The sequence below is a fragment of the Anas platyrhynchos genome, chromosome 6, assembly GCF_047663525.1.
Source record: "Anas platyrhynchos isolate ZD024472 breed Pekin duck chromosome 6, IASCAAS_PekinDuck_T2T, whole genome shotgun sequence".
NCBI lineage: Eukaryota > Metazoa > Chordata > Aves > Anseriformes > Anatidae > Anas > Anas platyrhynchos.
The window spans coordinates 27894496-27917176 of NC_092592.1; the positions used below are offsets into that span (position 1 = coordinate 27894496).

Genomic DNA, 22681 nt, shown 5'->3' on the forward strand with positions numbered 1-22681 from the left:
CATTTCCCCCCCATCCTCACCCCATCCCCATCCCAATTCCCCCCCCATCCCCATCCCCATCCCCATCCCATCCCAATCCCACGCCACCCCATATCTCCCCCACCCCATATCCCCCCCACCCCAATCCCACCCCATCCCCATCCCCATCCCCAATCCCACCCCCACCCCACCCCAAATCCCCACCCCAATCCCACCCCCTCTCCCCCCCTCCCGGTGGCCGCTCGGAGCCGCGTCCCGGCAGCGGGGCGGAGCCGCCTGACGCCTACCGGGGAAGCGGGGCGGGGAGGGGGGGGGCGACTCCGGATCCATTCCGGATCCACTCCGGATCCACCCCCAGCCCCACTCCGGATCCACCCCAGCCCCACTCCCGCATCGCCCCCCCCCCATGGCCGCCCCCCCCCTGCGGGGCTGAGCTCCGCGCCGCGTCTCTCTTCCCCCCCCCCCCACTCCCGGAGCCCCCAGCCCCCAGCCCCGAGCCCCCAGCCCCGGCTCCCGGCCCCGGGGGGGGGGCTCAGGGCGTTGGGAGGCCGGGCGTGGGCGGAGGGAGGCCCGGGGCCAGCCCAAGATGGCCGGAGGCGGCGGGGGCGGGGGGCTCTGAGCGGCCCCCCCCGGGCACCGGGCACCGGGAGCGGCATCGGGGAGACACCGGGGAGAGAGGGAGGAGGAGGTTTTTTTTTTGGGGGGGGGGGGGGGGGTGCAGCGGGGCTGAGCCCCCCCCGCTCGGCTACAAGAGGAGGAGGCGGAGTGCTGCCGCGGGTGGGTCTGCGCTTGGGGCTTTTATTATTATTATTTTTTTATTCCTTTTTTTTTTTTTTTTTAATTATTTTCTCCCCCCCCCGCACCCCCCCTCCCGGTAGAGCCTGGGCAGCCGCAACCTCCCCCCCCCGCCACCCTCCAGGCCCCTTTGTTGGCTCCCTCCGGGGGCGGCTGTGGAGCTGGGGGGGCTGCGATGAGAGCGGGCTAGGCTGGAGCCCCCCCCCCCCTCCTCCTTTTTTTTTTAATTATTTTTTATTTTTTTTAACATTTTTCCTCCCCCAGCCCCCGGTGAGAACCCGGAGCAGGTTGATTTTGGGTTGGCGGCGCTGGGGCTCTCCCCCCCCCCCTCCCTCCCTCCCTCTTTTCCCTTCCCCTCCCTCCCCTCCCCTCCCTTTGCGAAACCCATTTTCTTTTCTCATTCCTATTTATGAACGGAGGCAGAGGCTGGGAGGGTTGCTTTGGGCTCGGGGCTGGAATCTCGTCTGAATGATTGGCCTGGCTTCCCTCTCAGCTCTCCCATTCAAGACCTCACAATTTTGAAGCAGGCGAGAGGGTTTTTTTTTTTTTCTCTTTTTTTTTCTTTTTTTTTCTTGTCTTTTTTTTTTTTTTTCCTCTTCCTTTTTTTATTTTTTCGCCGCTCTGCCGGGTGAGAAGCAAACCTCCGGGGCCGCGGAGAGATTTCGTTCCTTTTTTCACCGTCGTCATCGCCGCTGTTGTTGTTATTATTATTATTATTTTATATTTTTTCAACAATTATTTTTAATCTTCCTCCTTTTCCCCGTTTGGAGCTTAACCCTTTGATCTGTTTCCTTTAAAAGACTCCGATTCTCAACTCCCATCAGGGAGAGAGGGAGGAGAAATACAGGAAAAAAAAAATCAGAGCGAGTCTGGGCTCTCAGCTGCTAGCCAGGTTGGTGGGGGACAAAAGTCCCTTTAAAATATTGAATGTCGGTTGCAAGCCTAAGAAAAGAAAAATCAAATCCGGAGCGCTAAATTTAGGAGGTTTATATGGCACTTGGACCCTGCTGCTGGATTTTGTATGGATTTTTTTCAACCTTCGGTAAGTTTCGATTCGCCCTCGGGGATAAAAAGAGACAAATTGCTGTTGGGGGTTGTTAAGACTTGGGGTTGTAAATCCTACAGTATCACGCCTTGTTTTTTTTTTTTCTCCTTTTTTTTTTTTTTAACCGTTTGCCGTGCTTTTTTTTTATTTTTTTAATGAAATGACACAGATACCGTCTTTTCGTGCTTGAGATTCCTAGAGTGCTGCCCCGTGGCTCTCGTTTTTTATTCCCCGATTTTTGCCATCCGTTGAGGGTTTTTTATTTTATTTTATTTTATTTATTGTGCGTGCCGGGGAAGAGGAGGGGGGGAGCCCGGCGATTCACCCCGAGACTTCCTGTTGCAGGGAGGAGAGACCCCGGCGTCCATCTGTAGACCAAACTGAGAGCTTCAGCGGGGGGAGAGTGGCCAGAATCCGCCGGCAGAGATGGCCGAGAACTGGAAGAACTGTTTTGAAGAGGAGCTCATCTGCCCCATCTGCCTGCACGTCTTCGTGGAGCCCGTCCAGCTGCCCTGCAAGCACAACTTCTGCCGGGGCTGCATCGGGGAGGCGTGGGCCAAGGAGTCGGGCTTGGTGCGGTGTCCGGAGTGCAACCAGGCGTACAACCAGAAACCCAACCTGGAGAAGAACCTGAAGCTCACCAACATCGTGGAGAAGTTCAACTCCCTCAACCTGGAGAAGCCCCCCTCCGTCTTGCACTGCGTCTTCTGCCGCCGGGGCCCTCCGCTGCCCGCCCAGAAGATCTGCTTGAGGTGCGAGGCTCCGTGCTGCCAGTCCCACGTCCAAACCCACCTGCAGCAGCCCTCCACGGCCCGTGGGCACCTCCTGGTGGAGGCGGACGACGTTCGGGCCTGGAGCTGCCCCCAGCACAACGCCTACCGCCTGTACCACTGCGAAGCTGAGCAGGTGGCCGTCTGCCAGTTCTGCTGCTACTACAGCGGGGCCCACCAGGGACACTCGGTCTGCGACGTGGAGATCCGCCGCAATGAGATCAGGGTAGGTCAGGTCCCTCCTTGATCGTGGACCCTTGCCCTCCGTCCGCTTTTGGGATGGAGGTTGGCCATCATCCGCACGGAGATGCTGCGGGGGGGTGGGATGCACGTGGCGGGGTGTTGGACGCCGCCTTCGAGGGCTGGCTGGTGTCACCGTCCTTCTCCCGAGCGTGTCCCACCATGAGACCCGCTTGGGATGGGGCAAGGATGTTCCCTGCAACCCTCGAGGGAAGGAGCCTCCAGCAGACCCCTGCTGAGGATGCGCCCCACAGCAGCAGCCTGCCTCTCCTCCTCCTCCTCCTCTTCCTCCTCCTCCTGGACCCGCTGCTCTGTGCCGTGCCCTATTTGTTTCCCGACAGGCCTGTGTTTGTGTAGGGCCTACCCAAACCCCGTCCTCCTTCCCCGGCCCTTTGACGTGGTGCCCTCGGCGGCGCTGGGGCAGGCAGGAGGAAGTCGGCAGGAGCAGACATGTTAGATTGCGGCGACGCCGGGGCGCGGCGGGGAGGGGACAGGACGGGGACGGGGCCATCCGTGGGGGTCCCCTCGGTGTATGGGGCAGGGTGGAGGTCCCGGTGCCGAGGAGAGGACGTTTTGGGGAGGAATCTCCCCGTTTTGGCCCCGCTGCGCTTCAGGGTCAGCTGGCGGCCGTGTGGTGAAACCCGTTAAAATCCGGCGGTGGATGGAGCCGTGTGGCGGTGCCGGGGGATTTGGGGACGAGGTGGGCTCCGTCCTGAATCTGAGGCGCCCTGAAATGGGGTTGGGGTTGTCGGCTCGGGGGGGTGACAAAGCCGCCGCGCGGCGGGGACGCAGGCCCTGTGCTTTGTAAGGCTGGTGAATGTCAAAGCCTGGCTCTTCCCACCGTCCTCCTCGTCTCCCCCTGAGGCCATGTCGGCCTTCCCCTCCCTCTCCGTAAGGCCGGAGCTGGGAGAGCTTCATGCCGGCGATTTGGGGCAGATCGGGGAGATTCGGGGCTCCTTGCTCCTGTCGGGGTTTGGGGCTGGGTTTGGGCCAAACGCTGCGTTTTCACCAGCCCCCGTCCCTCCAGCAGCGCTGGATTTGGGGGAAAGTGAGGCTGCCTCGCCATCTGGCAGCAGCTTTCACCCTGCCTCCGGACCCCGGCGTTGCCGGTGGGCACCACAAGGCCCCGGGGACAACCCCGGTGCCACCCCCCCCCGGTGCCTCCCCGCCGCGCTGCCCACCCGCTGCCTCGACCCTTCCAGAGAGGCCCCGGCGCTCGTCTGCCGAATAAATATTTAACAATGAATTGAATGGTGATTACTGTAAAATGGGGACGATTTCCTGTGTATTTTAATGTTGCCAAAATGAGTCACCATTTAGCAATAAAAAAAAAAAAAAAAAAGAGAGAGAGAGTCATAAATAAAAATTGCAGGATAATTACTTTCCAATTGGATGGCCAGGCCTGCGAGGGGGGGAGGCGGCTGTGCGCAGAGAGCAGCCAGCGTGAGCTAACAGGAAGGTTATTTTCCTCTCCAGGTTTTTTGGGGGAAAACCAGAGAGACCTCCGCGGAGGTGCCAGCAGCTCCGCCACAACGCGCTGGGAAGGGGGAAGACCCGAGGCAGGCTTTTTGAGAAGCGCTTTGCTGCTGCTATTTATAGGAAGTCATTTTTTGCCTCCCCCTGCCAGGGTGGAGGAGCCACCCCGGGAGGACTGCGCGGGGCCGGGCCGGGGCTGCTGGTGCGTGTGTTTCCCGGGAGCTTTAGGCAGGGACCCAGAGTGTTTTTCCAGGTCCTTTTCCAGGACGCTTTGATCTCATCTATTCCCACTCTCTCTGTGTTTTTTCTCCTTTTTTTTTCCCTGTTGTTGTTGTGGCTGTAGTTACGGCTGGATGCTTGCTGTTCCTTGCAGATTCATGCTCCTAACGACCTGGCAGCCCGGCCAGGCTGAGTTTTGGCCCCCGCTGTGAGATTTTAGGACGGATGACCAGGCGCTGAAGGTGCCCGTGTAGCAGGGCCGCAGGCTTCTTGTGTGACCTTGGCAAAATCCCGTAGTACCTCCATCACCCTGTTATCTTAATTTCCCGTCCCTGCCTTGATAATCTTGTCTCTCCGGGTGTGCCATTGGGTGCTCAGAGGTTGGGGCAGCCCAGAGCTGGGCAACAGGGCAACCAAAGGGGCCTGCAGGTCAAGCAGCATCCCCACAAACCGTGCAGAGCCCCTGGATGAAGAGCTGGCGAGCTCCTGGCTCTGCCCCGTGCTCGCTGTGTGGCCCTGGGCAGGTCCCTGATGGAAATCCTCAGCGAGCCACGTGAGCCGGTCCCGGCCAGGAATGCGGCTGCGTCGGCTCCCGAATTAGGCCACTTGCGTGTCCCATCCTGCGTGCGCTCGGCCGCTGACGGCTTCCCACATGCTGGGGTCGGGCACGGGATTCCCAGCTGCTGGCTCGCCCCACGCCGCCGGCGGATGCGCTCCCCGAGCATCCGAGAGAGGCAGGGCTGGAAAGATCGGGGGGGAGGCCCTGGGACCGGGCAGCCGTGAGCGATTTGTTCCGTGCGTGTGCCTCTGTGGCTCTCCTCCGGGAAGGTTTTAATTGAGAAATGAGTCAAAAGTTGGGAGGCTCGGAGCCTCGTCCTCCGCCCGCTGTCTGGGGCGTGAGACCGACCCGGTGGCGGAGGCGGCCCCGAAAAGCAGGAGCCCACGAGAGCTCCCCAAATAAACTGCCCTCTTCTGCCCCGTGTTCCTCCAGCCCACCTGGGAGGGTGTCGTGGCAGGGGAAAAGAGGCCCCAAACCCTCTGGGGGCAGAACCGCTGCTTTCTCAGCTGGTGATTTGGGCCACTGAGCAGTTGCTGGGTGAAAGCCGGAGAGCGGGGCGGCGTGGGAGGAAGGAGGAGGCTGGCCCTGCTTCGGCTCCCTGCTCCAGGGGCTGCTGCTGGGGTCGTTTTTGGGGGAGAGGGACCTCTCAGCACTGGGTTCTCCGCGCAAACCCGCAGAGCCCTGGCTCACAGCTGGGTGAACCCGAAGGTGCAACCATAACACAAACAGTAAATAAAATATGTGGTTAATCTTTCTTTCGTGGGCGTATAAAACGCTTACCTCCCCTTCCCCCCTGTGAGATGTTTTCTCCTTTGTTTCCTGTTTTTGTAGCGCTTAAAGAAGAGAGGAAAAAAAAAAAAAGCCAACAACCCACCCTCTTTTTTTTTTTTTTTTTTTTTTTTTTTTTTTTTTTTGCTTCTTGACGTTTTGTTTTGTGTCAAGGTCTCAAAACGAGACATTTTCTCCTTCCGTCTCTGCCTCTGCTGTCAGAGCCGGGTGCCTCCCACCTGCTCTTCCCATGCACGGGGAAACCCACTTCCAGGGTTCAAACCGAAAGTTCATCCAGGCTGAAGTAGTTGCATTGCCTAATTTTTGTTCGTTCACCCCACAATGGGGAAAAAAACGCGTGCCTGGGGCTGAAGCAGAGGTGAGAAGGCAGCAGCCAAGGAGCGATGGGAGAAGGGGGCTCGCCCAAACCTTTGCTGGGTACTGCCACGTTCACCCCAGCTGTGTATGGGACGTGGTTGGTTGAGGCTGGGGACATCAGAGCTTGCTCGAGGATGTCCCAGGAGAACATTTAGAGCTGAAGGTGCCACCAGTGGAAAAGGGGTTAAGTCAGAGGCTCTGCCCCTGCCTCGGTTTTGTTGCAGGGAACAGGGGTGGCTTTCTCTCCGACCTCGCTTACAGCACCGTGTGGAAGTCATGAGAAAATTCCTCTGCCTTCTGAAAATCCCCCAGCATTTTTGAATGAAGAGAGGGGGAGAGCGCTGGGGTGCCGCGACCTGCGGGAAGACCTTCGGGAGCCTCCTGCAGGCGGGTGGCAGCAGAGCTGGCCCTGGAACTGCACAAATCCTGGGTGCTCAGCGGGTCGGGGTTAGCCCCTTCCTTAGCCCCTGGATAAGCTCTGCTTAGGTGTTTTATGAAGAACAGGGTGGTGAGCACTTGGTGTTCCCCAAAACACCACCGGCTTTCCCTTGGTGGATGGCTCAGACTCCAGAGACCCCTTCCCGTTTGAGGACGGTGCCACATCCCCATCCCCGTCCCCATGCTGCTCTCCGTGCCAGGGCTGCGAAGCTGGGACCTGGGGAACCCCGGCACCGGGGTCGTCCCCACCGGCAGGCTGCTGGCTCGAGCTGCTGGAGGTTGTTTTACTCCGAAACAGGTTTGGTGGCTCGCGACGGGCTGGATTTTTACAGGCTTCCTTATTTTCCAGATGACTTGTTTATGGGGAGCGCGGCACGCAGCTCGCTGGAGGCCTTGTGAGCGCGGGTGCCCGAGTTCTCAGGCGTTAATTTCGCTCTCGTGACTTGTCGATGGTGTGGGCTGGTGCCTGGCAGGCGTTCCCCGCCGAGCTCTTGGGGTGTACCTGCTCCCTGCACTGCTTTGGTGGGAGGTCCTGAGACGCTGGAGCAGCACAGACCCTCCCTGCGCCCTCCACCTGAGCCTCTGCAGCCCCCCCAGAGCCAAATCTGCCCCCCCAGCCTCCTCCCCTGTCAGCTCAGCCCCCGTCTCTCCCTCCCCGTGTCCCCAGCTCCTGCCCAGGGGCCTCGTCCCAGCGCCAGGCTCCTAAACGGGACTGATGGTTGTGCCCTGGGACTCCGTCGCTTGGTCAAGCTGCCCTGATGAGCAGTGACTTCTCGGGCCTTGGGCACTGCTGGCGATCCCAGCACCCACCTAGCCGGCTTCCTAGCAGCGTGCCGTTCATCTCTCAAGCTTCTTGGTGCTTTGCTGTGGGGGCAGCAGGGAATTTAAGTCCAGCCGACAGCAACCTGTGCTGCTCCGGAGCCCGCGGGGTGCCCAGCCGCCGTGATGGGAACCCATCTGGCCAAGCAGCGGTGGGGTCTTCGTGGTCCCAGCTCTTCGGCTGAGCTGGAACAGCTGCCTCCTTCCCCAGGGTCTGGATTAAAGGCTTTTCCCTGCTGCTTTCCTGCTGGGCTTGTGCGTTTCCCTTCCCCTCAGCCCCATCAGGTTGCTCTAGACCTGCGCGGAAAACTGACAGTGGAGCTGGAGGACGCGGGCAGCCCGGTGGCTTGGCTCTGGTCTCCCAGCCAGGAGGTACAGACCCAGCTTTGGCTGGCGGTGAGCCTCCTGCTCAGCCCAGACCTTGATTTAGCCTAAATCTAACCCGTGACATTCGTGTCGGTGCCATGGGGCTGCAGGTGTGGGGTGCGCCACTCTCCTCGCGCCCACCGGCGTGGTGGAGATGGAGAAGGTGAAAAAACCTCAGCGTGACACCCCCACCCTACTCCTTAGCCCCGGGTGAGTCCTAGGAGGAAGATTTGAGCCTCAGGACCTTCTTCCCATCTCCTCCCCTCCCGTGGCTCCCCCGGAGCCGCCGCCGCTGGGCCCCTGCCCCCTTTGCGAGCAGGGCAGAGCTGCGGGGTGGCGGAGGGGCGGGCGGAGGAGGCACATTTCCATGGCTCACAAAGGGCACAAGCGATCAGCTTCGTGCAACTGCCCAAGAATAAAGAGGCTCTTACATTGCTGCCTGCCCTGACCTCTCTGCGCTCTGTTCGGGAGGACAGCCTGTGACCACACAGGGATTTCTGAGCCGTGCTCCGGAGGCAGGCAGTGGGTTTTCTGCCCCCAGGTCCGCCCGCAGCTCTGCAGCTGCCCTATTTTTGCTTGTTACCTGTCTGTTTGCTGGAAATCCTGCCACGCGGGGGTAATTTTTTCTCGCCTTCTCTTCAATTTCACGTATTTTTTTTTTTATTTTTTTAAACCTGACACTGAAATGGGGCTGAGAGCAGCAGTGCTTCCAGAGCAGGGACAAAAGTAACCAGGAAACACAGGGCAAGAGAGGAGGGAGCGACACCGAAACAATGAAATAGCCAAGCAAGGAAAGACTGAATGCTCAATAGCACAAGCCTTTGCAGAAATGCCTGGCTAGTGCAGCATTTTATAATCAGCTTCTGTGCTGGGCTGGCCTGCAACAGTAGTGTGATGGGGGAGGAATGCTTTGAATTAGCTGGATGCCAGAATTAATTCTGTCAGGATTCAAACGTACATGTACGTACAGCTTTATAAATAAACACTTGGAGCAAGATTCTGCTTTGCCACGCAGGCTCTGGGGCGGAATCTGGTCTGGCCTCGCTTTTTTTTTTTTTTTTTTTGGTCTTTTAAGAAGATAAAATGCTGTGGATCTGCCCGAGTCTCGGGTGACTTGGTCAGCTCGGGGCGTTTCGCAGCAGGTCGGAGTCGGGGGACGATGGCTCGGTGGAGGCAGGGCTGGTGCGGGGTGTCCTCCTCTTCCCTTTCCTCCACAGGAGGAAGAGCCGGGGCGGGCAGCCCTAAATCACCCAGCAGGGCTGAAGGCAGCGAGGTTGGGAGCCGGAGGAGAAGCCTGGTCCCAGATCGTTGGGGCTGGGTGGTGATGCGCGAGCACGAGATGCGGGACGCACGCGAGAGGCTGTACATCTGTCCTCCAGATGAACTCCGGGAAGCGCTTCCCGGTGCCGGATCCTTCCTGATAAGGACGGCTTCGGCCCCTTCTCGCCAGGGGATCGTGCTCCTTGTGATTTGCTTGTGATGGTAACACGAGCAACGCCGCTCGGGGCAGCGCTTGGCGGCGGTGGCTTCTGCCTACCACGCTCACAGAGCGAGCTGGTGCACCAGGCCTAGAGGATAACAAAAAAAAAAAGCACAAAATGATTTAATTTCTCAGCCTTTTCCCCCCTTTTCAGTGTTTTTTTGTTTCTCTCCCCTTACCTTTCCCAGCTCGGTTCCTCGCTCCGTGGCTGTTCTGGGGGGGCCCGTCTGCGGCACGGGTTGGAAGGGAGCTGGGGATGGCTCCAGATGAGGCAGCTGGCAGGGAGTGCCGTTCCGGATGGCTGTGTCTCTCTGAAATATGAGCAAACGCTGTCAGGCCGGCCGACGGGGGGACGCGGGGCTCGGGGAGGGCTGAGCTGCCCTCTCCTCCCTCCACCCACCCCTGTGCGCAGCGTCCCCTGCTCGCTTGGTGTCCCCCCGGCTCCTGCTCGCCTCCCTGGGTGACCTCGAAGCTCCATCCCAGAGCTGGAGCTTGGGGAAAAAGGGGCAGAAAATCCCCCCATAGCCTAATGGCAATGTTTTGGGCTCCTGGACCCAGCGGTGACGCCTTTGGGAAGCAGAGGGGGGTGGCTGCTGGTCCTCCTGCGGGCAGGGGGCCGCGTCCCTCTCCCCGCCGGCTCTTTGGGGTGGGAGCTGGCTTTCCCTGCAGGTGAAACTCCTCAGCGCTCAGACAAAGGGATGGGGGTGCGGGTGCCTCCCTTTGTTCTCGGGTCCTGGTGCACCAGGCTCCGCCGGCAAAAGCCCCTCAACGCGCGGCTGGCGGGTGGATGGAGCGGAATAAATGTGCCGCGAGGTCTCCGTCCCCAGCGCGGTCCCTCTTTGGGGGGGGGGACAAAGTGACAAAGTGCCTCCCCCCCCTTCCCCGCCTGCCCTCGGGGGTCGTGGCAGGTCCCTCTTGGTGAGGGGGGCGGCTGGATCCGGGAGGGAATTCCTGCAGCTCCCCTGTGCGGTGTGGCTGGGGGTCAGCGAGCCCTGCTTGTGGCGGAGCTGGGTTTGTTGGAGGGCTGGGGGGCAGGATCTGCCCCAGCAGGGCAATCGGGGCGCCTTTTGGGGTTATTTTTGGGGCAGGGGGCTGGAAACGATGCTGTGTGTGTGTCCTGCAGAGACCGCTCCTCTCCAAACCCATCACCCACCGAGGATGTGAGCCCGGCAGGCGCAGCCACGGCTCGCCCTCCAGCCTGGGGCTTCGTGGCATTTTATTTAACGCCGGGGGAGGAAAAGGTCAGCGCGATCTCTGCAGCAACCCAGCATCTGGGCAGAGGGACAGGGGTGCCACCTGAGGGAGAGAAACTGAGCTGGGGGCTCTCCTGGGGGCCAGCAGCAGAAGCTCGGGCTGGTTTTGCTGACGGCTGGCCCTGCTGGGGGTGGTGCAGCATCCCCAACGAGCTGCCCCCACCCAAACGCTTCTGCCCTTGGTCCTCCCCAAGGTTGGCTCGTGGCTACCGCTCTCTGTCAGCGCGCACGGCGCTGAGCTCCATCCATCAAGGTGCTTTTGCAGTAATCTAATAAATAACACCGAGGCGACAAGCGCAAGCAAAGCCCTTATCTGCGCCTTCCTCGGGAAATGTTCCTTCTTCCCAAAAGGCAAGGCCCGGCTCTGCTGGAGAGACAGGCGAGAAGCATCCGAGGAGACAGCTTTGGTGCTGCCCCCGGTAACGTGGCAGAAATTTGAGGGAAATGTTGTTTTTTTTTGCTGAAAGGTGGAGGCTGGGGCCTCCTGCCAGCCTGGGTGGGTGACGGAGGAAGCCAGGGGTGTGAGCGGTGCAGGAAGGTGAGGAGAAGCCCCCAGGGGGCTGCTGATTTCTCCGTGGGGACAAGGAGATGGTCCTGCTGCTGTAGAAAATGGCAGCGTGGTCATGGCTGGAAATGGCTCCAGCGTCCCCAGCGCTGCCCTGTCCCGCGTGGCCCTCGGCACGTCCTTAACCTTTGTGCCGCGCCACGTCCCCCTCTGAAAGAGGATAATGGAAGCGAAAGAGGGAAGCGGTGGGCGCTGGAGGCACCTCGGGCTGCCAAGCCTGATAAAACGCTGCTGAGCTGCCGGAGACCCGAGGAGCTGGAGGCTTGAGTCGGGAGATCAAATGCCAGGTCCCGCTGCCCTCAGATTTCCCCGAGGAAAGCTGTGCTGTGCACTGAGCCCCGCTCTGCTGGGCTCTGCTGGGCCCTGGCTGCCCGCTGCACCCAATTCTGCAGCATTTTACATGGAGAGAGGGGCAGCCAGCAAAATTCATCACGTTCAGGGATGGAAACGGGGCTTTAAACGAGGAGCTGAGCGGGTGCTCACCCCCTGGAAGGATGGAGCCAGCCGGGTTCTGAGCTGCCAGGCTCCCATGTGCCAGCAGAGCTGGAAGATAAATGACACCTCGGGGGCCAGGGATCAATAATGTCAAAGGCTGGCCCGTAATCAGGCGAGATTAAAAACCAATGACAGGCGTCCTCTGAGGAGCACCAGTCAGCACATTAAAGGACCGTGGTGGGGCTTGCAGCTGAACCCCACGCCATCGGCGATGTCCCCCTGATGTGGAGCAGGTCCTCAGGTCTCCCGCACCGCCCCGTCACCTTCCCCACGCCGCTGGCGATGTGGGGTGGACAAAAATAAAGCCAGCCAGGCTTTTGGGGCTGGATTTGGATTTGGAGCGGCCGTGGCGAAGCAGGAGGCTGCTCTGGTGCTGCGGGTACCGCCTGGTTTTGAGGAGGGGATTGGAGAGAGCCATTTGGGAAGCTCGGCGTTATTGAATGACTCCTCGAATGCATTGTTTTACCTGTTTTTATCTATTAAACTGGTACCACAAGCCTGTCGCCACCCGTGGGCAGGCGATGGGCAGCCGGGGCGCGCGGTCGCGCCGGTTTTCGGGCGCTGGTGTTGGGGCCATTCCCGTGGGAGCCGGAGCCGGGCACCTTCCCACGGCGAGCAGCAGCCACAACCACAGATGGAGAAGGTGGAATTGATTTATTTGCAAGAGCGAATTAAAACAAACTCCAGCCCCCTTTTTTTTTTTTTTCTTTTCCTGTGCATCCCACGAGGGGTACGCGCTCCGTGGCGGCTCGGCGGGGCGGGCTAGGAAATGGGAGGTTTCCTTCCCGAGCGCGAGGGCGATGAGAGAAGGGGCCGTGCCCTCCTCCTGGAGCTGCCCCAGGAGCTGGAGGTGCCGGCTGCCTTTGCCCCGGGCTCCTCTTCCCTTTCCTCTCCGCCAGGAAGCCCGGCCGTGGTGTGAAGTAATGCCTGCTGCCGGCGAGCACCAGGAGCGAAACGAAGCCCTGGGAGCGCGAGCAGAGGGGCTCGCCTCTCCCGGGGCTCCCCCGGCACCATCTGCGAGGGGATTGCAGGTTTTTGGGTGCCCTGCTCCCCTCGGGAAGGGGCTCGTGCAGCGCCTGGGAACGCGCCGAGCGTCTGCCAGCGAGGAGCCGCCGCTGGCGTCGCGCCACGAGCTGGGGGCCTGGCGGCTGTTTGATTCCAGACGTGTTTACGGCGCGCGGCTGGCGGCGAACTACAGGTCCCAGCATGCTCCCTCGTGGCTCCTGGGCTCCGGCAGGAGCAGGGAGCTGTGGGACTCGTAGTTCCCACCTGGGTTTTGCTGTTACAGAGCTGGGTTCAGGTCCAGCGCCCCCAAAGCACCGTGTCCTGGCCCCCTGCGCCCTCATCCTCCAGCCAGCGGCTTGCTTGGTGCGAGGGCAGACCGGCCTTTTTGTGTCACCGAGCCGGGGAGGGGATTCGGTCCCATTCTGAACTCATTTGCAACGTAAATATTTTGGTGGCGAGGCCGTTGCTGGGAGCTGGGTGTCACGGCGAGGCGCCGTGATTCATTCATGCTGCGGCCGCTCGCGGCACAATGAGGCGGCGCTGGGACCGATCCCAAGGATTTCCTGTGAGCGCGGCTGGTGGGGGATGCGGGACGGCACGTTTGGCTAAGCCAGGGCCCTCTGCTCCATTTCTTTGAGCAGCGAGCACCGTGCCGTGCCCAGCCTGCTCAGCACTCCCCACCTCCAAAATCTGGTGGCTCCCAAAGGGCTGAGGTTGCGACAGCGAGGCCAAACCCCTGGCTGTGGCTCTGTCGCAGGGTGTAACGCCTCGTGCCTGCTCCTCGGAGCTGCTCCTGCTCCAGAAGCCGGCCAGGCTCCGTGTTTGTCCCCCCAAGATGTGCTGGGCAGGGCTGGTGGCCGAGGCAGGAGCTCCCTGCGTCCCCTTTGCGCCGCTCGGGGCCAGGTGCGGGCTCTGCAGCGCCCAGATTCGTTCTGGCACCCTCCGTCAGACGGTGTTTGTTCATGCTGCATTTTTCTTTTTCCTGGCTTGTTTGGACACGCACTGGTACATTCACGGCACTCAAGCAGTAACGTGAGGCTCGTTCCCATTAGGAAAGGGGCCAGGATTTTTTTTTTTTTTTTTGGGGGGGGGGCTGGGAGGGCAGCTTAAGCAGTAAGTTTCTGAGCTCTTTCCTTCTGTTGCCACACCCTGCAAGAAAGAGCAATATCCGTGGCTTCAGCTGCTATCGCACGGCTCCGAACGTCTCTCTTTTAATATAGATTGGTATCATTTTGCATTTTAAAGTAAAAACACGCTGCAAGCTGCAGACAGCTGTCGGTTGGCAGCTTTGTTTGAACATCTGGTGTTGCTGGGCTGCTGTTCAGCACGCTCTAACTATGGGATTCATAAAGATTATAATCCGGGCTTTCAGATTCTCAACAGCCGCCTCGCAAAGGGGAAAAAAAAAATAAAAATAAATAAATAAATTTAAAAAAATGAAATGGGCGAGGGAGAAAACCCAGCGGCTTCCCTGCAAGCAGGCGGCGGCGCGGTCGTGGTGCCGGCTCCCCACGAAGCTCGGTGGTGTCCTGCTCCTCGGGCATCCTCGGTCCTAAACCACGAGGGGCTTTTAGTTTGCTTTCTCTCCTTTTATTTTCCCCACGGTTTTTGCCCCAAATCTCCAAGTCTCGTGTTCCTCGGGGTGGTTTCTGTCCCCGCTTAGCTGGAGCAGCAGATTTCTGCTGCAGCTTTGGGGTAAATGTTGGTGAGGGCTGCAGGCAGCAGCAGGACTTTGTTTTTTTCTCTGTAGGGTGAGTGATGGAGGAGCCAGGGCTTTGAGTCTCCTGTCAAACCCTGCTTCCCAGGAGAAACTGAATCCCTTTCCTTGAAGCAACCCAAAGGTTGAGGGAGCCACCTCCGCAAGCCCTACCCATTCCCGTGCAAGTCAGGCACTTTTCCTCGGCACCTCGGAGAATTAAGCGGCCTCTAAGCCCCTAACAGGTTTTATAAATCTTGTTAGTTGATCTGCATTTTTGCAAAGCTCTTTGAATCCAGCCGATTGGCGCAGAAGTCACCTTGACTTGCGGGGAGGCGTTGACTCCCGAGTCACTTTCAGGCTCCATTTGTCAGTCGGAGGTACACCAGCAAGGCCCCCCCTTATCTTTAGTAGGGAAAAAAAAAAAAAAAAAAGCTGCCTAGAGAAATGGAGCTGTGCTAGCCGGTAATAGAGGTGCGTGTAAACCTGTTCTGCCCTTGTTTGTGTTGATTTAACTTCCCAGTACAAATTAAAATAGCCTTGAGCAGTTGGAAGTTTAACTAGATCGGATGGGAGGGGGGGAAAAAAAAAAATGCTGCCTTTAAATCAAAGCGGGGAGTTCTTCTTGTCACCTCTGCACGTAACTGGCATCGGGGTGCCCTTGATGACTTTCTTGAGAGTCTGTGTCCTCGGGCTGGCTCCCGGGGAGCAGAAATCAGCCCCTGCCCACCCCGCTGAGCTGGTGGGGTGTGAGGAAGGGCAGGGGGCTGCCGCTGGGGGCTGGGGTCTCGCCGTGGTAGGGCTGAGCCCCGAGCAGAGGTCTTTGGGCAGGGGAGAGGCGGCTCAGCCTTCGGCGAGAGGGTGGGAGAGCCTGGCTGCGTTTCACCCCTGCGGGGAGAAGGCTCTGAGATCACGCAGGCCAGCTGGAGCTCGAATCCAAGATGTTTATTTGGAAGAGGGAGCGAGGCTTTCTCAACCACACAGGGGCTGCAGATGGGGGCAGGTTGGCCGCCGGGCGATGGGAGTGGGATTTTAGGGGATGGCTGCTCTGGGAGGTGAGGTGTCCTCCCTGCCACAGCCTGGGGACCGCTGGCTGGGACCAAACGCAGCAGGTTTGGGAGATTTTTGGGATCCAGCAGCTGGGACGCCGGTGGATCAAGGCAGGACTGGGGGTGCTGCCAAAGGCTGTTTATTTTTGCATGGGGATTGTGGAAGGAACGACTCAGGGGTGGTGGAAGAGGGCTCGTGCGAGGAGCAGGGCGTTGTGGTGTGTCCGAGGTACGGTGCTGACCCAACGCCCCTCCGTGCCCGGACTCAGGAGCGTGGTGAGACTGGGTTTGTGGAGGTGAAGGCTGCAAGCAGGCTGCTTTTCTCCCCGAGTTAATTTTTCAGCTGGATTCACGACGAGGAAGGAGCAGATCGACGAGACCAGGGACTGAGGAAGGAGAAAAGAAGGTTAAGGAGGGCTCCTGTAGCTCACACGGAAATTGAGAGCAGCTTTCAAGGAGCTGCAAGCACAGCACGCGGAAGGGGCAGGACTTTTTATGCGGTTCCTTTCTGAAAAACCGTGAAGCCCGGTGAATGGGGTCCTCCCCATCCCCACAGCCCTCCCCGGGGCTGGGGGCTGGAGGAAGGGCTTTGCCTGGGGCAGGACACCTTCCCCCAGCCCCTCCCAGGGGTACAAACCCATCTCTCCCCCCACAGACCGCAGGGTCCCGGTGCTCTGGAGCACCTCAACTTGGGGTTTTGAGGCCGGCAGCCTGGCTGCAAGGCCCAGCTTTTATTTTTGGCGGGGAGGAAGCACACGAGGGCCCGATGGCCATGTTTGTCAGCAGGGCCCAGATGTCCTCCAGGTGTTGGTGTCAGTCCGAGGTCTCAGGGGGCTGGAAACACTTGCTGAGAGCACTGGGATCCAGATCCGAGCCCCGAAACTTTGTAGGATACCTCAGCGCCCTGAGCTTTCCTGGTGCTGAGGTGCTGCTGACGTGGAGGGGAGGCCCCATGGCATGGGCTGGCTTTGTGTGGGTCCAAAAAATGGCTCTCATCACCTGTGATGGTTTAGGAAGGGCTGGGAAGAGCCAGGCCACCCCGGGCAAGCAGCTGCTCAGCCCCAGCACCCCTTCTGGGGCTGTCCTGGGAGCAATGGGGCCTGCGGCAGCCTGGTTTCTGCCCGGGGGGAAGGCCTCGAGCTCCGTCCTGTGCCCCCCCCCCCGCCTGGTGGTTACTGTAAAGGCGTGCAAGATGAAACCCCGAGCAGCAAACGTTTCCTTCCTGTCTCTGCAAGCCGATCGGCCTCCTGCAAGCAGAGCAGGGGGGGGTCGAGAGCTGCTCCTGCCCGGGCCTGGCAGCAGGAGCCATACGGGGTGGTGGTGCCGGGGGTGTGTGGGGTCTGTGGGCAGACTGCCGGCAGAGCGGGGCCGAGGAGCAGCAAATCAGCCAGGGGAGGCGAAAATTGGCTCTGGCATCCCCACCCCGGGGCCGCTGGCTGCATTAGCATTCAGCGGCTGTGACCTGGGGCCCGGCTGCAGCCCCCCGGCTCCATGCCGGGACGCCGGCCTCAATGAGCGCCCTTGATGCGGGGCCCTGGGCCCAGCTGCAGGTGTCTGGAGCCGTTCCCGAGAAAGGCATCTGCCCTTCAGGGCTCCTCCGCTGCCTGGCCCACCTTCCTCCTCCTCACCCTTCCTCCCCAGCCGCCCCGCTCCCTCCATCCTGGCTTTCCGGCCGCTGCAGACAATGTCCCCATTCACCACAGCCGGGGGAAGAAGGAGGGATGTGGGGAGCCCAGCACCCAGCTCCCCAGCTGCAGGGGCTGCCTCGGGCCAAGCGGGCTTCACCTCCACATTGTGGGGCTTTTTGAGGGTGTTTGTGAAAGCCCCAATGGATTTGGGGGGTCAGGGAGGGCTGGTGGACGGATAAACTTCGTCCAGGTTTCTTTAGGGCACGAGGGCTGTGGGGTTTTGCTTTCCCACTTTTTCCGACTGCCAGCACCGGGACGGGGCCATAAGGAGAGGATGGGTGGAGGAGGATCATCCCCCGTTTCCTCTCTATTTCCTTACGTTTAATTCCAGCAGGGTAAGCCGGTGTCCAGCAATTAGCGCCGTCTCGCTGGGACTGGGGTAGAAGAGCCAATTACCCCGGCCGCAGATTAATTTATTAATGATTTGTCAGATTAGCTGGCATCCACTCTGCTGACGTTGCCATACAATGCTCCCCCGTGCTGGGGGACCCCGTCTACAGCTTCGGTGGGAGATAGCTGCGGATTTGGGGCTGGGTCCTTCTGGGGATTTGGGGCTGATCCTTCTGGGGGCTGAGGTTCCCCTCCAAACCCCGCAGCTGGAAGACCTCCGACCACCCTCCCATGCTCACATCTCCTGCAGCTTTGCTTCTGCTGCTCGATACAGGGCGTTTGTGGGCCCCTTTGGTGCAGTCCCAGCACCTCAGGAGACAAACTGTGATCACGGAGCCTGGGAAGGGCTCGCGCGAAGAGCGTGCGCGGAGAGAGCCGCAGCTCTCCCAGCACCAAGGTCATGCATGAAATATGAGAAATTACCCTGAGAAATCCTGATGCTGGAGGAGGAGGAGGAGTTCATGACTTCAGAAATACCAGATTTGGGAGGGGATGGAAGGGAAAGGGATATATTTTCCTTTTCAAAATACCTAAGGAATTCAGCCTGTGCTGCAGAGACAATGAGATTTCGCTCCTCGGAGCCAGCAGGGGCAGCTCGTACCCGAGTGTCTTGTTAAGGTTTCAGTTGCCGTGGGTGAGAAGCCCTCCCATCCCGCGGCAATCTCAGGCACGTATGGTTTAAAATCACCCTAAAATCAAGAGAGTGATTCAAGTGTGAGATAGGAAAAAAAAAAACATGCTGCATGTCCTCTCTTGGAAATCTCTTCGGTTTCTACGGCTTTAGGTTGGATTTTGGTCACTTTTTCCAGCTGTGGGAGGCTACTGAGTGAACTTGAGCTATGAAGTTGTGTATAGATTCGTGATCTCGTGTCCAGGGGGTGTTGTAGGGTGGTGCTGGCTCTGGGTGTGGAGACGGCGAGGCTCTCGGAGCAGGGAGGGAGGCGTAGAGGACGGCTCGGTGCAGAGGATGGTGCCCACAGAGGATGTGTTGGCCACCAAAATCAAGGACCCGCCACCCACAGCTCCTGCTGGAGCTCCTGTGCCATGTTTTGCAGCCCTATTTTTTTTTTTTTTTGGACAAGCACGCCTCCCGGGCCCCGTTTTGGGGGGTGTGCTCTGTCTGCGTGTCCTCCGTGCGTGTGTGGGCACCGTGCACACATGTGGAGCGCGGCTGTGAGTGGGAAGATGGTGTTGTGTGTTTTTTTTTTTAGCTCCTCGTTATTATTAGTGCTGGGAGCTGCTTTTAGGGCGATTGCTCTGTGTGGGGCTGACCCGGCTGCCGAGCGCAGCAGCGCCGGGGCTGGAGGTGCCTGAGACCTGAAGCAAAACAACAGGAGGGAGAAGGCTTCAAATTCCTGCTCCCGAGCGGAGTCGGAGGTGACAGCCTTTCCCTGCGCTGCAATTAATCCCAGCAGTGCCTCTGCACCCCCCCTCCCCCTCCCGCCTAGTCCAGGAATTAATTACTTGATTATAAATCCCCGAGCGGCGGTTTATAATAGCAATAATCCCCTCGAAATTCATCCGCGCTGCCTGTTCCTTCCCGGCTCGCCCCCGCCGTCGAGAGCCTCTCAGGCCTGGGGGGGGGAAACACGGGCTCGGTGCCACCTCTCTCCGTCCCTCCCCATGGCGTTGACGCCGGCAGGAACAGGGGAAGGGACCCGTGGCAGGAGGTGAGAGCCCCTCCACGCATCCCCCGAGGTGCCCAGGGCTGCGTGGGGCCGCCGGGTTCGCCTCTGACGTGCCGCCCTCTCCGTGCCCTGCAGAAGATGCTGATGAAGCAGCAGGACCGCCTGGAGGAGCGGGAGCAGGACATCGAGGAGCAGCTCTACAAGCTGGAGTCGGACAAGCGGCTGGTGGAGGTGAGGGGAGCTCACCCTGGCGGGGTTGGGGTTTTGGGGTGGGCAGCGGGGCTGGAGCTGCTTGGCGTGGAGGAGCCGGTTGTGGGGCTTGGGTGGCTCCGGGGTGGGGATGGGATGGGGACGGGAAGGGTTTCTGCAGCTTGTGGCAGCTGGGGAAGGACCCAGGGGCACCACGGAGGTGCCAAGGGGCTGAGCCTGCTCCTGCCCCCCAGGAGAAGGTGAGCCAGCTGAAGGATGAGGTGCGCCTGCAGTACGAGAAGATGCACCAGATCTTGGACGAGGACTTGCGGAAGACCATGGAGATCCTGGACAAGGCCCAGGCCAAGTTCTGCAACGAGAACGCCGCCCAGGTCCTGCACCTCAACGAGCGCATGCAGGAGGCCAAGAAGCTCCTCAGCTCCGTCCAGGTCATGTTCGACAAAACCGAGGACATCAACTTCATGAAGGTGAGCCCTGCCACCGCATCCAGGAGGGTTTGGGGACGGCGTGGGGCACGGCGAGGAGCAGGGGACAGCACCACGTCGGCTCTGCTGCTGGCTCCTGAGGGGTCAGGGCGAGGAGAGGTGGACAAGGACACACTGGGATGGAGCAGCCTGGGCTGTGGGGACAGAGGGGTTTGGGGCTCGGTGTCCTGCTGGATTTGGGGCTCATTTAGGACAGGGAGGGCAGCGGGAGGCATGAGACAGGGAGAGTGGGGTGGTCTGGGGCAGCTTTGGGGGGGCTGCCCCATCCTGGCACTGCGGGGTTTGGAGGCAGGCACAGCCCTGGGTGCTGTGGGGGGGACCCAGAAGGGGAGGTGGGTGCTGGGGCAGGGCCTGTCCTCACTGACCAGGGCTTCTCCTTCCCCTCCTAGAACACCAAGTCTGTGAAAATCTTAATGGACAGGTAAGCACAGGGGGAAAGCGTGTTTGGGGGGGAAGGGGAATGTTGTGGGATGGAGGTGGAGCAGGGCTGGGGATGCTGGAGCTGCCGGGGGGCTGCGGGGCTGCCCTGAGCTGCTGGGGAAGGGTGCGGGTGGTGGTGGATGGGGGCAGGTCCCTGCTGCCTCCCAGGGGAAGGGATTTGGCCTTGGAGGGTGTGTGGGAAGGAGCCCGGGGGGGATCCAAACCCTCCCCTGTGTGCGTTCTGTCCCTCACCTCTCCTCTCCGCCCCCGGTCCCCAACAGGACCCAGAACTGTACAGGTGGCAGCCTGCCTCCACCCAAAATCGGGCACCTCAACTCCAAGCTCTTCCTGAACGAGATCGCCAAGAAGGAGAAGCAGCTCAGGAAGCTGCTGGAAGGTGGGTGAAGCCGGGGGGGTGTGGGAGGGGGACAGGGGACAGGCCCTCGCTGCCTCCTGCATGGGTCCCAGTGCGAGGGGGTGGGAAGGACCGTCGGGGTGCAGGGACCCCCGGGAGCCCCTCTGCGGCCAGGTTTAGGACACGGAGATGCTGTGAAGTGGATGTTTTTGGGGGTGACACGGCAAAAGCTGGCCACGGGCAGAAAGATTTGTAGGAGGACACAGGCGTCACACCACGGGCAGGGACAAACAGGGACCGATGTGGTCCCACAGCCCCCATCCCGTGCCTGGGAGCTGATCACATCCCGTGGAGGCTTCGTGGTCCTCTGTTCTCGGGGGATTTGGGGTTCTGCTCATCCTGGGACTGGGACCGAGCTGTGTGTGGGGCTCAGCCTGTGCACGTGCTTAGAGAGTGGCACCTGGGGCCAGCCTGAACCTGCTGGCGAGGTCTCCAAATTCACCTGCATGTGGGTGAGCGCCCTGTTCACCAGCAGCAGGGCATCCCGGGGGCTTTCAGCTCGTGCAGGGCCACGACACAGGTCTTGGGGCTTCAGTGCAGCTTCGGGCTGGTGGCTGGGACACCCCATGTCCGCCCCACTCCTGGCAAGGAGCTGTGCTGTGGTGCACAAGGCTGGGACACGCAGCAGATCGTCCCCGGGGCCATCGGGACGAAACCTGACGTGCTCCTGCTCTCCTGTTCCCCCCGCAGGTCCCCTGAGCACCCCCGTCCCCTTCCTGCAGAGCATCCCCATGTACCCCTGCACCGTCAGCAACTCCGGCGCGGAGAAGCGCAAGCACTCCACCGCCTTCCCCGAGGGCAGCTTCCTCGAGCCATCGTCCGGGACTGTGGCGAGCCAGTACATGAGCCAGGGCGCTTCGGCCGGCGAGGGGCAGTCCGCACAAGCCATGGTGCCTTGTAGCTCCACGCAGCACATTGTTGGACTTCCCAGCGGCCCGCAGCCGGTGCACTCGGGCTCCGTCTTCAACCCATCTCACTACCCCAACACCACCTCATCTCAGCAGTCCGTGCTCTCCCAGTACGGCGGGCGCAAAATCCTCGTCTGCTCGGTGGACAACTGTTACTGTTCCTCGGTGTCCAACCACGGCGGGCACCAGCCCTACCCGCGCTCGGGGCACTTCCCCTGGACGGTCTCCTCGCAGGAGTACTCGCACCCGCTGCCGCCCGCGCCCGCCGTGCCCCAGTCGCTGCCGGGACTTGCGGTGCGGGAATGGATTGACGCGTCCCAGCAGCACGGGCGGCAGGATTTCTATCGGGTCTACGGCCAGCCGTCGGCCAAACACTACGTCACCAGTTAACAGCCACACTCTCCGGAGAGGCCTGGTTGATGGCGCGCTCGGAGAGAGAGGAGTCTGCTTTGTTTGGGCTTTGTTTTGTTTTCTTTTCTTTCCAATCAAACCCGGTTTCCTTCCCGCCTCGTGCCTCTCCAGGATTTTGGGGAGGGTTGTTCTCTTCTCATCTCCTTTTTTTTTTTTTTTTTCCCTTTCCGCTTTAAAACAAAATAATAATGTTTTGTTTTGTGTTTTTTTTTTTTTTCCTTTTATTTTTTTTTTTTAATTTAATTTTGGAAAGTCCTTCCTGTCCCTCGCTGGGAAAAGACGAGGGAGAAATTACACGGAAGAAATCGATGGGGATTTCAGTCGGGCGTCTGGTTCTGTGCGTCACGCTCCTACTTGCTACTCTCTGGCTTCGGAAAACTTCAGAAGGGACAATTGCACCTTCTCCGTTTCAACTTCTCTGAGTTCATTTTTTTGGTTTGGTTCAGTTTTCCCCCTTTCCCCAGCCCCTCTCTTCCCCTTTTTAAAAAGAAAAAAAAAAAAATCTATCATTGATTCAGTATGAAATGATACGTGTAGATTTTGGGTTTGTTACTTTTTTTTTTTTTTTTAAAGGCTGATTTTTTTTGTGTTAAAAGGCCACTTCTCATGCATATTGGCATTTTTTTTTTCCTTCTTTCAGAGATTTGTAAATACACAATGGCAGGAAATTTAATGCACAAAAAAAAAAAAAAAAAAAAGAAAAGGGAAAAGAAACTTTAAAAAAAAACAAA

General features: G+C 59.6%; 1 protein-coding gene across 1 annotated transcript; it reads left to right on the forward strand.

The window, feature by feature from the left end:
• Positions 1-1194: 1194 nt before the first annotated feature.
• TRIM8 (tripartite motif containing 8) lies at positions 1195-22681 on the forward strand. Its single transcript, XM_027460622.3, has 7 exons — positions 1195-1816; positions 2165-2815; positions 19237-19332; positions 19545-19778; positions 20186-20217; positions 20498-20613; positions 21322-22681. Exons 2-7 carry the CDS (start codon positions 2246-2248, stop codon positions 21927-21929), a joined length of 1656 nt encoding a protein of 551 aa, XP_027316423.1. The 5' UTR covers positions 1195-1816; positions 2165-2245; the 3' UTR covers positions 21930-22681.